General features: G+C 40.5%; 1 protein-coding gene across 2 annotated transcripts in view; it reads left to right on the top strand.

Annotated features, from left to right (window-relative positions):
* Positions 1-792: 792 nt before the first annotated feature.
* The window catches only part of abcc8 (ATP-binding cassette, sub-family C (CFTR/MRP), member 8), a 67,071-nt gene continuing 54,221 nt past the window's right edge, over positions 793-13,642 (top strand). For both annotated transcript variants that reach the window (XM_042495818.1, XM_042495819.1), the window contains exons 1-5: positions 793-864; positions 3,977-4,139; positions 9,299-9,440; positions 11,005-11,126; positions 13,400-13,566. In XM_042495818.1, the coding sequence (XP_042351752.1) occupies positions 844-864; positions 3,977-4,139; positions 9,299-9,440; positions 11,005-11,126; positions 13,400-13,566 (615 nt within the window). In that variant the 5' untranslated portion in view covers positions 793-843. The remainder of the gene's footprint in view (positions 865-3,976; positions 4,140-9,298; positions 9,441-11,004; positions 11,127-13,399; positions 13,567-13,642) is intronic.

Consider the following 13,642-nt stretch of genomic DNA (forward strand, 5'->3'; position numbering starts at 1 on the left):
CCTATGTTATGGTTGTTTTAAAGGCGCATAAACAATATGCTGTTCATTCACACGGTGCTTTGGGTAAACTGCTCTCTCCTGCATCACATCCTTTCTTACTGTTCCTTCACCTTTATCTGGTATCTTGACAGCTCTGCATCGCTTTATTCTGACCCTGGGGAGCCACACAGTTTTGTAATTAAATGTCCACAGGGGGCAATAGTGCTCCTTGAATACTAAACTACTCACAGAACGAGGGAGACCCAACTGTGTTTATAATTCAGCTTTTAAAGAAACCTGAATGCCATTAGATTAAATCAGAGTTTAAGTGTTAATTGTGAAAAATGTAAATTATAGGTGATGAAAGAAAATCGGAAATCCATCATATAATGTTACATGTGTGTTGTCTCGCTGTGCAGCATCCCACTTCACTGTTATATAATCGTGCAGTCATCCGCTCCCGCTACATGATGACATACGTGACTGCTGTCTGCTGCGAATTTCAGCGTTGTATCGACCGCTGTTGTGTGTTTGGTTGAGCGCCCCCCTGCCACTGTAACCCGCCGGTTGACGGTTCATGTCAGAGACCAAAGGTGGCCTTGGGTGGAAGATCTGCCCTCCTCTTCCTCTTCCTCCTCCTCGGTACCCGGGTTCAGCACCGTGGACAGCTCCCTGCCTCCACCCTTAAACCACCGCGTGCGGGTTAGATGGTCAAACACAAAGTGGGACAGCAAGAAGTCGGCTGAACACATGAGAGACTGCTGTTTGGGAAATTTTACCCCTTTTGTTTTTTTAACATCCAACCGACGGATGTGACAGCGTCGAAGAGTTTTTTGGGAGTCAGGGAAACGCCGCTGAAACACAATGATCTCACGATATAAACCGGTAAGTGCTGCTGGCTGTGTCACCTGGTTGCTGATCGATACTCACTTTGAATAATAGCCTGCAATGCCCTGTTAACATTTTATTAACACAGCATAGCATTTTTTGTTGACAGCATGAGGCATTTCTCAATTACACATACATAATGTATTTAAATATCCACTGGGGACATACATGTTTTTCATTTGCATACATAACTGTACAGAGTTGGCTACAGATAAAGGCTAGTCTAATGATGTTACAAGTCATTTTAGATCACAGTTATGAGGGAACCCTTGTGTGTGCTGTAATGGGATTATACATCACTGGGATTCATATCTAGGGGCAAATTATTGGAGAGAATAAATTATTGGATGTGTTGGTTTCGCGGCAGGGCTGTTGCATGGGGGTAACACGTTCTCACAGCCAGATGGAGAACATTTTGTAAATAGATTCATGCATGATTCAACACTCACCTCTTAGTCTCACTTTACTCCCACAGACAAAATCATCACACACCGTCAACCCTGTTATATTTAGTTGGCATGTGTCTGTGTCTGTGGTTCTGTAACACATGTGTGATGTTACCACATAACAATGGCAGAGTCTCTATATGTGGCTGATAGTGATTTTAGGAATACATTGTTCTCAATCTTTGCTATAAGCCCCCTAGCTGTACTAACCTTTTTGCTTTCTGAAAGTCTCTGTGAGTGGCTGCTGCTTCTCTACTCTTTCTTTCTCTCACACACACTGAAGCTTCAGCTGTCCCCAGGCAATCCAGTGATGGACAGTGCTCATCTCTGAAGTAGGGCACAGAAGTAATAGCTCGACCAGTTTTCCCAGCTGCAAAAAAAAAAAAAAAAAAAAATGGATAATGATGCAGACACAGTGCATGATAATCAAAGATGATTATCTTTAATTGAGGTACTGATGTTGGCAGTATATTCTATTCTCATTTATCTGCTGATGTGGCAGGTTAGTCTCTGCTGTGCCATGCATTTCAGATGTTTGTGGACATACCTCTCTTCTCTGCTTATATATTCAAAACCCCCATGTATAGCCCAATTGTTTAATGTCAGCTGGTGTAAGTATAGTCTCTCTGAGTAAGAAGATAACTTGTGCGAGAAGTGAGAGGACAGAGCTGCAATTAGGTGTTGTAGTGAAAGATCAGCTGAAATCTTCACTTTTAGTTATGCCTGGTGTCTTCTTTTCTATACATTCGATTACATCCAGAATATGTTTGTTCTAAAGCGTACATCAAAACTGCATGTTTTCTCGATGACAGCCTCCAAAAAGATAACACATTGTTATTTGTTTGCTTTTTGTATACTCCTAAGCCTACAAGAGAAATCTGGATGAAACTATGTGCTTGAAGTAAAAAGCCTATTGCAGACTCCATCGAGAACAGCTTGCAAAGAAATTATGGCAGCAATCACACAAACAATGCAACATCTTAATTAACAGTTATTGTCTTGTCCCTCACATGAAGAAGATACAAGACTGCTACCATTGTTGCATTCTATCAAAACTTTTCAATTTTACCTGGATTAAATACGAAGTGGTCACTGCATGCATTTATGTTTTGCTTTGCATCGTCACTACTACTAGAATTACAGGGAAAGTAAAAAGCATCTGCTGTCATTTCTCGTAAAAAAGCAGTAGACACACTTCTAAACATTGTATTATATGTCGGCGCTTTTACAGCAACATGTCTCTGAGATGTTGTTTAATGGACAGCAACATCTATGCAGAATGCAGTCACACAGACATTTAAATGGGGGAGAATATAAACTAAATGTCTCTTTCATATAGCTTCCCATCTATACCAAGTCTTTTTTATTGCTTTTATGAGTCTCGGTATCTTTTCAGTTAATGGTATTGCAAGCACAGAATCCCATTTTGATAACAGCTGTTGAATACATTATCTTTTTCTGTATTCTTATGTTACTTAAACATACCCCAGCACATATTTCAGTGTGTGTAAAACAATCATGTCAACTGCTCATTACATTTCAGCTTATCTCCCTGTTGTTATTATGTGAAGGTCACAGTGGCTTGGATTACATTAAATACAAAACAATTTAACCAGAAATAAAAGGCCATGAGTCTGTCCCTGTTGATACATGGATTATCAGAAATCAGCTCCCATGTGGCTCTCTGCTGATCCCTCTGAGCAAATCAGCTGCCACTGGCTGCAGCGGGAACTCTCCCCGCAGGATCTGAACGCACAATGCACCCGTCCCAGGAATACATTAATGTTTCATGTCCTCCCTTTTTTTTCTTTTTTTTTTTTTAACTTATCAGCGCAACCTACTTATTCAGTCACAGCTGTTCTTTCTTGTGTAGAACTCTTGTTTTAATATGAGTTAAAGTAACAAATGACTGAGGGGTAGAGTTATGTAATTTTCTGAAAACATGGTGCTGGGATTTAGATTAGTGCGCTTGCTCAAGCTTTACATGCACCTTTATAGCCTACAAGGTTTGCTCTGCTCACTCAGCAGCTATTGCCCCCTTCTCTTTCCTTTCTCTCCTCTCTCTCTTTCTCTCTCTCAGTCATTCATTCATTGCTCCCTCCTGCCCTCACCCCCCTACCTTCAGTGGCTCAGTCCTCCAGCTCGTCTGCACACTGCGCTCTCGTCTTCCAAGGTCGACTCTGAGCTCTCCTAGAGACAAGAATAGCAGTGTGCGCTGCAGAATGCCACCGCTGCTCTAGTTGTATGCGTGTGCTTGTGTGTGTCTGAATGCATTCCAGTGGAGCTGAGCAGCGGCAAGCTTCAGTTTTAGAGGATGTCTGAGGACTGCGGGCAGATGGGATGCAGATGTTTCTCACCAGCATGGCCGGGAAAGCAGCTTAGACTGCCGGAGAGGAGAGAGAGCTGCTGCTGCTGCTGCCGCACCGGACTGTGACTGCTTCTGACCCTTTTTCTCCCTCCTTCCCTCTCTCCCTCTGACTCCTCTTCTACTGGATCTGATATTTGGGAGCTGGATTCAAGAGGGAGCAAGACGGAGGTCACTTTGGGAATTATCTACTGAAGACGCCATCAGTGTTCCCTTTGAAAAGACGACATGCTCTGAGAGCCTCTATTTAAAATCTGTCTCTTCTCTGCCTCCTCTTCCTCCAACCGGTTCCCTGCAGAGTCCCGGTTCCACCATGTCCTTGGCGTTTTGCGGGAACGAGAATAACTCGGTGGCCTACAACGTGGACGCAGGGGTTCTGAACAACGGCTGTTTCCTGGATGCACTCAATGTGGTGCCACATGTCTTTCTCCTCTTCATCACCTTTCCCATCCTCTTCATTGGTGAGTGTTGCTGGGCGGTGAGATCCTCAGCCTCTTCGCACCACACCTCCCTACACAGACCACACACACACACACACACACACACACACACACACACTCTCAATCAGCTTATTTACTTTTACATCTATGATGAGAAAGTCTTTATTTGTATAAAAACTAAACTTGTAAAATGTTTCATTTCCATTATAAAGTATATACATGGAAAATGTGCTTCCTTGAGTTGAATCACCCTCTCTGTAAGTGTTGGTTGTCCCATAGCCAGTGATAGAAATGTGAGTCTCTTGAGTATGGTAGGGATGTCAGGACATATTTAATGTCACTCCTCTGATATATGTGCTGTACAGAGGTAAAGAGATGCCAACATGCTAGCATTAGGTTACACATCTTTTGCTCCCCTGGCTTTTGGCCAATCCATTAGTGTCATCATCAGTGTGTAACAGACCAGCTCTGAGTTGCTGCACACACTCCCTGCAACAGTCACACATGCTCTGGCTGAAAATGAAAAAATGAAATATTCACTGTTTTTTAGTTTAAGGTGTTGATGAACTAATAGTTATACACATACGCCAATATATCCCCCTAAATCCCACACAACAGATCTCTAAGTGGGGAAAAGAAATAATGCTTATTAGCAGACTAAAAGTAGAAAGGCAAAAACACTCACTGGAGGATGGTGTGAATGTTGTTAGAGGATAGCCAACAGAACCTGACTGGGAGCTGCAGTGATTTCTCTCTCTGCTTTGTCACCTTGAGCTGTACTGCTTTCACTAATAACTTTGTCACTAAAGACAATCCTTTGGGGTGGGAAAGCTTTTCTGTCCACCTTTATAAACTGTATCCTGCGCTCTGTTCTGCCCTGCAGATGTGTAATGCGCTGCTCTTTCAAGTGGTGGCTTATGAGTTCAGCTAGTCATCAAGGCCACTGAAACAGGATGGTTTAAAAACATGCACCACAGCCTACCACAGGACTATTGTACCTCTGTTAGGGTTACAACTAATGATTATTTTCATTTTCAGTTGATCTGTTAATTATTTTTTTTGCTATTTGATTAATCTTCAGCCTATAAAATGTCAGAAAATGGTGAAAAATGTCTATCACAATTTCTCAGAGCTCAAATGGACTTATTCTGATGTCTTGTTCTAGCCAACCAGAAGTTCAAAACCCAACGATGCTTTTATTTTAAAACACACAAGACAAATTATACCCATCAAATCTTCACATTTGAGAAGCTGGAGCCAGTGAATCCTTGGCAATTTTTGCCAAAAATGTACATCAATTAATCGACTAATCATTTCAGCTCTAACCTCAGTCTTCTGTATGGTGAAACCAACAACCCTGAATATATCCAGTGATCCTGATTAGGTATGGTCAACCAAATAAATAACTATGTGTGAATTATATTTAAAATCTGGCAAATTTAGTGAAGATAAAGTATTCGTTTTACATGTGTGAAAAATTTAGGCCAACATCAAATCCCAATTCATCAAATGGCAATGCTTGGTCAGTGGCCTGTTGGCATCAGACACCGACGCACCCTTTAGGGCAACATGAGATGCAATGGGCGGCAGTATTTGTAGATGCTCTGGGAAACTACTGTAGTGTAAAGAGTGAGAAAGTCGACAAGTCAAGTCCGGACTTTCACCCAGTAGCCCGCTGTTTGTGTGTTAAACCAAAAGTCAACTGAGATATTTTAATAACAACCCAGTGTGTTAGTAGCAGAATATGCCAGTGATGTATGGTGCCTGACATTAATAACAAATGTACTTATTAAGCCAAACCAGAACATTTTTTCTAAACTTAATCATGTGCTTTTGTTACATAAACCTAAAGATCTGTAAACCTGAAAACAAAGTGATTTACCAAAGTTCTAAGTTTAGTTTGAAAAAGACTGTATTCATTTAACGAGCAGAAATTGTATGTAACCCAGTGACAATACAGGGTTAAAAGAACAAAAAAATGTATTAAAACTGCGTAATGTCCCTTTACAAAGATCAGCCAATCAGAAACGATAGTCCCTCCCCTAGCTGAACTTGATTGACAGGTCACTACGTCATTGCGTGATCCTGCGTATGTATGTGAGGTAAAGAGCGGAAACGAGCATGGATGTTGGCGACAGGAGAGAATAGAGTAAACAGACGGAATTAAAGTTAACAGAGTAGATAAAAGTGAATGCATCAACAAGTTAACGAACCAACACAGAAGGCAAACGAAGGAGAAGCAACCAGAAACTTGGGAAACGTCCGATTTTCCACCTCCATTTATCTCAGTAAGCTAGCGAACTGCATGATGCTAACATTGCTAATTGCGCTGCATTGCCTGCACGTTTTGAGTGTTTGGGGACGTTTTTTGCCTCAGTGCTGTGGTTATTGATTGTTGATCGTGTTTAAAGCATAAAGCTGTTAATTAGCAGCCCTAATACAACTCAAAGTAGCAACCTAATGCTCAAGTTAGCTGAGTACGGCTGCATTATGTGTGTTTCTTTGTTTTAGAGATTAGCTGAGTGAATTTCACAGCAGCTTTAGTAAAGAGAAGGTAATTACAAATACCTAATTGTTTCTCATGATGATTTTATGATTTTTTTGAGCGTGAAAATGTTAAATCATTGTGTTTGACTTCTGTTTTGGGTAGATATAATATTTTATGTTTCTGGTGTGTGTACTCTCATTAGAGTATGAGTGTTGCAAACATAAGCAGAGTTATTTGAAGCATGTACTGCCTACCATTTATATTAATATAAGATAAAGTATAGCCTGACGCTGTTGCAGATGGTTAGTATAGGCTGTTATTGAATTAATACTACAGTGTATGATGGTATATGCTGGTTCTACTGTATGGTCATTCAGAAATTGAACTGAGATGTAAAGTTTTGAACTAGAGTTTGATAAATAGGCCTGAACATGTTATCATTTAGTATTATACAGCATGTGGTGCTTGGTGTTACATGGTTGTCATACTTTAGTATGATTGTTGTACAATCATACTAAATCAATTTAAAGGGTCCATTTTTTCATACATGTTTATGCAAATGTGTTTCAAATTGTTGCTTGCAAATTTATGTATGTAAAAGTTACCGTTCATAACTTACATCACCCGGTACTTTAGTTTATGGTATATATCACTGAGCTCCTTCTGAACCTAGCACTTACTCATAGTGGGTTGCACAGTTACATGGACGTTTCCTGTGAAAATGAAAATGTATTTTGGAAAGAGACAATGCATATTATGAGCGTAAATTGACACGCCATCACTGAGCATCTAAAACTGACACAGAAGCGATACCTATTGTGTCACATTTTGACGTGATGGGCCAATGACCAAGCGTCTGTATTTGAAAAGTTGGTAGTGAGAATGGGTTACAATACTGAGGCGCTGTGTGTGTGTGTGTGTGTGTGTGTGTGTGTGTGTGTGTGTGCGCGCGAATGTGACAACACACATCAAAGACAACATCCCTGCCAGCCTGGACCCTCACCAGTATGCTTTAAGAAGCAACAGATCCACAGATGATGCCATATCTACTGCTTTTCACTCAGTCTTCACTCACCTGGAGAATAAGAACAGCAACATCAAGATGTTGTTTGTTGACTTCAGCTCAGCATTCAACACAATCTCTCCCATAAAGCTGATTGGAAAACTTAACACTCTGGGCTACAGAGTACAACACTCTGCAACTAGATACTGGACTTCCTCACATGCAGACCCCAGAGAGTTTGGATTGGCAGTCACGTGTTTTCTACATTAGTGCTCAACGATGGAGCCCTCCCAGACATCAGGAGAACTCTATTGTGAAGTATGCAGATGACACTACCATCATCGGCTGTATTTCAAACAACGGTGAAAACTCATACTGGGAGGAAATCAACAATTTTGCAGAGTGGTGCACAGAGCATAATCTACTGCTCAGTATCAGTAAAACCAAGGAGCTGACAGTTGATTTTAAAAAGAAGGAGGCAAAGACACACACTCCTGTCTACATCAGTGGAGCTGAGGTGGAGCAGGTGAACAGCTATAGGTTCCTTTTGAATTACTATCACTGAGAATCTATCTTGGTCATCACACATCAACACCCAGGTTAAAAAAGCACAGAAAAGGCTCCACTTCCTACGGAAACTTAGGAAGTTTAAATTCCAGAGCAAGATTAACTTCTTCAGAGGAGCAATAGAAAGCACACTGACTGGAAACATCATGAACTGGCATGGTTCGTGTACGGCCCAGAACAGGAAAGCTTCACAGTGGGTGATTAAATCTGCTCAGAACATAACTGGTTCCCATTTACAGAGCACCTGCGACCTCGGCTAAGTGAGGTGTCTGCACAGAGCCCAGAGAATACTGAAAGACAGCAGCCACCCCAGCCACAGTCTGTTCACTCTGCTGCCATCTGGAAAAAGATACAGACGTATCCGCTGCCGAACCACCAGACTTCGGAGCAGCTTCTTTCCCCGGGCTGTGAGACTCCTCAATTCTCCTTCGACACCAAAAAGATGTAGTAGGATTTAGGATCAACCTCAATTTAATTTCTTCTTAAACCACACTTAAGAAAAATGACAATAAATCTACCTTTTACCTTCTACCTTGTGTGTGTTCAGTCTGAACCAGCACTCTCAGAGAGATAAATTGTCCAGCTTCTGAGGTGTCGACAACAGAGGAGTCATTAACACATATGGATCAGCAGATAAGTGTTTCATGACAGCAATACAAACATCGAGCAAAGTGAAGGGACAAAGGAGTCTCAAAGTACTAACAATAAGAGCTAAAATAATTGGCTTGAGGTCTTCAGGCCAGCAGCCATCTGGCTGCTCTCATCGACTTGACTGCCAAGCATCGAGCAATGTAATGAAAGTGATGATAACACAGTTAATAAACACTGGCTGGCTGTCAGGAGCCCAGTAGATGCATCCTTATTGTACCTTTCATTCAGCCTTGCTTTAAATATTAGAGCACTTTGTTATGCAGCTCAGGATGTTAAAGATTGCACTGGGAGTAAAAAACACTAAGTCAAAACTGTTTGCAAGTGTTTTTTTTCACATTGAAATGTCTCAAGAAAAAAAACAAACATTTTTTTTAAATTCCCTTTTTTATTTTACTGCCTGACTGTGTATTTAAGTTACATACCTGATGCTTTTTTTAACCTATCTTTCTTATTTCCTGTTTCCTGTTTGAGGCTGGGGTAGCCAGAGCTCAAAGGTCCACATCCACCACAGCACCTGGCTTCACTTTCCTGGTCACAACCTGCGCTGGCTCCTCACCTTCGTCCTGCTTTTCATCCTCGTCTGTGAGATCGCAGAGGGCATTGTCTCTGATGGGTATGTTTGACACACTAATAATTCCAAAAATTTACTAATTACTCAGCTTGAAAAGGTCCATATGTAAGATTTTAAAATAATTTTACTTTAATTTTGTTTATTCATGATAAACGGACAAAATCAACAATGAGTTGATAATTCATACTGCATTTTATTTGGTGTTGTCTTGAGTGTGCTTCATTGTGTGACAAGTTCCTCCACATACTGCTGAGTCATGCTAGTCATACTACCAACGGCTATTTTTACACCTGGGATGGTAGGTCAATGGAATTAACTGCAATTAACACTTACCTGTCGACTTCATCGCCATATAACACCTGCTCAGTAATGCTCAGACTCACTAGAGACCATTACCAAGCATCCTGCCTTTTCCAAAAATGTTGTTGTTTTTAAAAATCTGTTTTAAAAAATATATTTCTATAGTTTATATTTGCATTTAGTTTTAATTGATTGAGCATCAACTAAAAGTTAGAAAACAGAGAGAATAATTATAGCTGCTGCACAGCAGTGTGTCGGAGCTGGCCATTTTAAAGAGTAAGAAGCTCAACTAAACATACCTATAGAGAAGTGTTTAGAAAGGGAGGAAGAATAAAGAGGAAAGAAGATAAAGTGGAGGATGAGGAAGACAACAAATCTATGAGGATCAATCAGTAGGACTTATCATTAATACTTGAAAAATATTTGAAATTAAAATGTTAGTATGCTGAATTAGTCTACCAACATCTAAAATGAGCTGTAGGATTCTTTTAATCTTTAAATCTACCAAGAGCCTGATACTGATGTTTTACTTTATACTTGCACTTACCTGTTGGTAAAATTTAAATTAACCTAACTCACTCTAATAACCATAATCTTGCATAAAATCTACCTTTGCATATGACTTCATATTAACCTGCAATGCTTGAATATGACAATGATGATTAGCCCAGATGTCAGGCAGAAATTTGACTAATAATTCTCTTGAAAAGGTGTTAAAAAGCGTTAAAATTTCTGGTACCTGTAAACCACCTGATATAGCCACTGAGCATGTGCCCTGATCAAAAAACTCATGTTTGTATTTCCAATATGTTTGATTCTCCTCTACTTTCAGCCTCAGCAGTTGTTTCAAAACTTGAGTTTGTTTACTGAGGTAATGAATGTCGGTTTAAGTTGACGTGCCAATCACAGATTATACACATGAAGAGACACCGGAAGACACAGCTGGGCAGAAAATCCATCTCTGCCCTTCCTCTCTTTAAATCCTCCATATACTTCTTATCTGTTATCCTCTCCTCCTCTCTACCTGGGCCTCATCCTGTCGTTGTCTGATGTAGTGAGTCTGTGTGTAACAGGCTCCAGTAAACACGCAGGATTACTGTTTATCAGCCGTTTCTGCAGACTGGAGTTAGGTAGCTGCTTGTGAGTGATTGTTATTGTGTGAATAGAAGAGCTCTCTTTGTGCTCACCACTTCACTGGGCTTTTAAAAAACTTCTGTGCTTCACTGAAGACTCTTTCACATTTGTATCAGTCATTGTTGGCTTACTCTAAGCTTTTTTCTCTTCTCTACCTGATGTTCATTTGCAGGTTCAGCCAATCCCTCCATCTTCACCTTTACATGCCTGCAGGCTTGGCCTTCATGGCTGGCATCACCTCTATTGTCTACTATCATAACATCGAGACCTCCAACTTCCCCAAACTACTATTAGGTACGGTAATCCTAAATTCAACTGTCCTTTGTACATTTATCATTCACATGCTTTTTTTTCTCATTTACCTTTATGAACCGAGGAAAGGTTAACTGAACACAATTAAATCTTTTTTTTTTTTTAAGAAACACTCCCCCTTAGACCTTTTACTGTTGGTCTCTGTGTAGCTCTGCCCAGAGCTTTTTGTAGTGTCAAAATTTGATTAAGTCTTGTGAACGAATTGCTGAAGAGGGATCAGGGAATCAGGGCTTGTAAAACCTGGGTGATGAAATTTATAAATAAACTGACCCTCTCCGTGTCTTTCACCTTCTAGAGAACAACAGCAAATTCAAATCGCATGAGCTGTGTCGGCTGATATAATTATACACCGAGTCAGGTCAAACATTTACAGATGAATGGTTCATTACATACAGATGGGATTAGAAAATGATTGAGGGCAATATAATATAGTGTAATTGTAATGCTCTAGATAGATAATAATTATCCCTTTGCATCAGGAAAATGAGTTTCTAGTGAAAGAGCAGCACAGTTGTCTGTGTTTTAAACAAGAATAGATTTCTTGTTTGAAATTATTATTATCCCAATCCTTTATGACATTTGAGAATTAATACACTACTATATTTTTTTTCCACAGCAACAATTAAGTTTATGGTTTTCATGTTAATTAAGAGATAAATCAGGATAAACACTGGAATCTCCTGTGTCGCAGGGGCGTTTCGAAAGGGCCCTCTCCTCCACCCGTAACACGACCCCCTCAAATGCCATTAGGCTACAGTACTGTCAATCTGACAATTTGATTTGCTGCCAGAGACACACACAGACACACACACACACTACAATGTTTGAATTAAAAATAAACCAAGTTCAATGAATAATGCTGCCTTCAAATGGAATCAGACAGACAGTAGATGGCAGATGGACAACACTCTGTGGAAAGCACTGGAAAACTTAGTAGCTAACTTTCTAGCAAGGTCCAGCAAGTGTCCAGATCACCCTTGTTTTTTCCTTTTGTGAAGGAGCGCACCGAACATTGTGACAATCAAAATTCCGTCGAGGAGGACGATAAAACATTAAAATATTCTGACTTGAATGGCAGTGGTATGTGCCGATATTCTCTGCTGGCCTCACCTAATTTTACCATCCTACTCTTGTCTCCCTGATTCAGTAATGCAGCATAATTAATGCCTATGTGATGTCTTTTAATTGGTAGAACAAAACTGTATTGTCCTATATGCAAAACAGTAATAGCAAATGATATCAGGCTCTTGTGCAGTGACACTTTATATCTTACCACCTGCTTTGGGCACAGTAGGACACTGCACAAGAGCCTGAAAATCTTGTCCAGTGTTTTCTCAGACAATTTTAATTCTGTATATATTTCTGATTAGATTTTCTAAACTTTCAATCAACCCCCTATCTATTCCAGTGTTCTCCGCCTCATGCATCATTAACTCATCAGTGTTCAGCTCTCTGCTTTACTTGCTACTCCCATCACGCCGCTGAGCTGCCTTCAGCTTTTATTAAGTCTCCATATCACTATCACCAGTCTCTTGAGGGAAGTTTAGGAGCAGTGCTGGGTTCATCATTGCATGAACAGAAATGAATCTCCTGAATTGAGACCCTGCCAATGACCCGCACGCTGCAATATACTGTCTCGGTATAGATAGATACTTTGCATCATAAAAAAGCTGTGAAAAGTCTAGGCAGATGATCTTTCCTCTTCCTCCACAGTGTAATCTTTCTTATCTTTCATCATTGTTTTCACAATCAGTCTTTCAATGTTTATCACAATAAACCCTTTTAAACTGACAAGATATGACTCCATCAAAAGACCTTCAAAGGGACAAGATAATTGATTTAGCTGCTAGTAACTGGATTGAAGGTGTTGACCTTGGAAGCTGTTGACACATATTGCTCAAGTGTTGCTGTTGACATCTGAGGGGCGGAGGAAAGGGAGGAGCAGAGGGTGAAGACAGGAAAGAAAAAACAAGTATAAAAGGAAGGCCCCTAAAATAAGTGCATATTACAGATAATAGTCAAAATGACTAAAACAAGAAATTAATAATGTCTACACGTAGTACAGAAACATCAGTTGAGCCATGGCCGGTCTTATAGTGTATGTGAACTGTCACTCAGATTTTGACAAATGCATGTGCATGTTTCATAATTTTAAACTCCAGCTTTAATATAATCTGTCTGCAGTTGGGTTATTTATCTTTTTGGCTTGTCCCGTAATTTGCTGCCTTGCTCTGGTCCCTGCTAAATCTCCTCAGCCCTGCTGATCTACTGGGTGCTGGCCTTCATTATGAAGACCATCAAGTTTGCCAAGTACACAGAGCATGGGATCGGCCCCAGGCAGCTTCGCTACTGCATCACCGGACTGCTGGTGCTGCTGTACGGACTCCTACTAGCTGTGGAGATCAATGTCATCCTGGGAAGGGTGAGTGTGTGTTGTCTTGTGTGTGAAGTTGTTGTGTAGCCGTTTGATTTTTGTCTGTTTTTAGCTTCAGTCACAC

The sequence above is a fragment of the Plectropomus leopardus genome, chromosome 11, assembly GCF_008729295.1.
Source record: "Plectropomus leopardus isolate mb chromosome 11, YSFRI_Pleo_2.0, whole genome shotgun sequence".
Taxonomy (NCBI): domain Eukaryota; kingdom Metazoa; phylum Chordata; class Actinopteri; order Perciformes; family Serranidae; genus Plectropomus; species Plectropomus leopardus.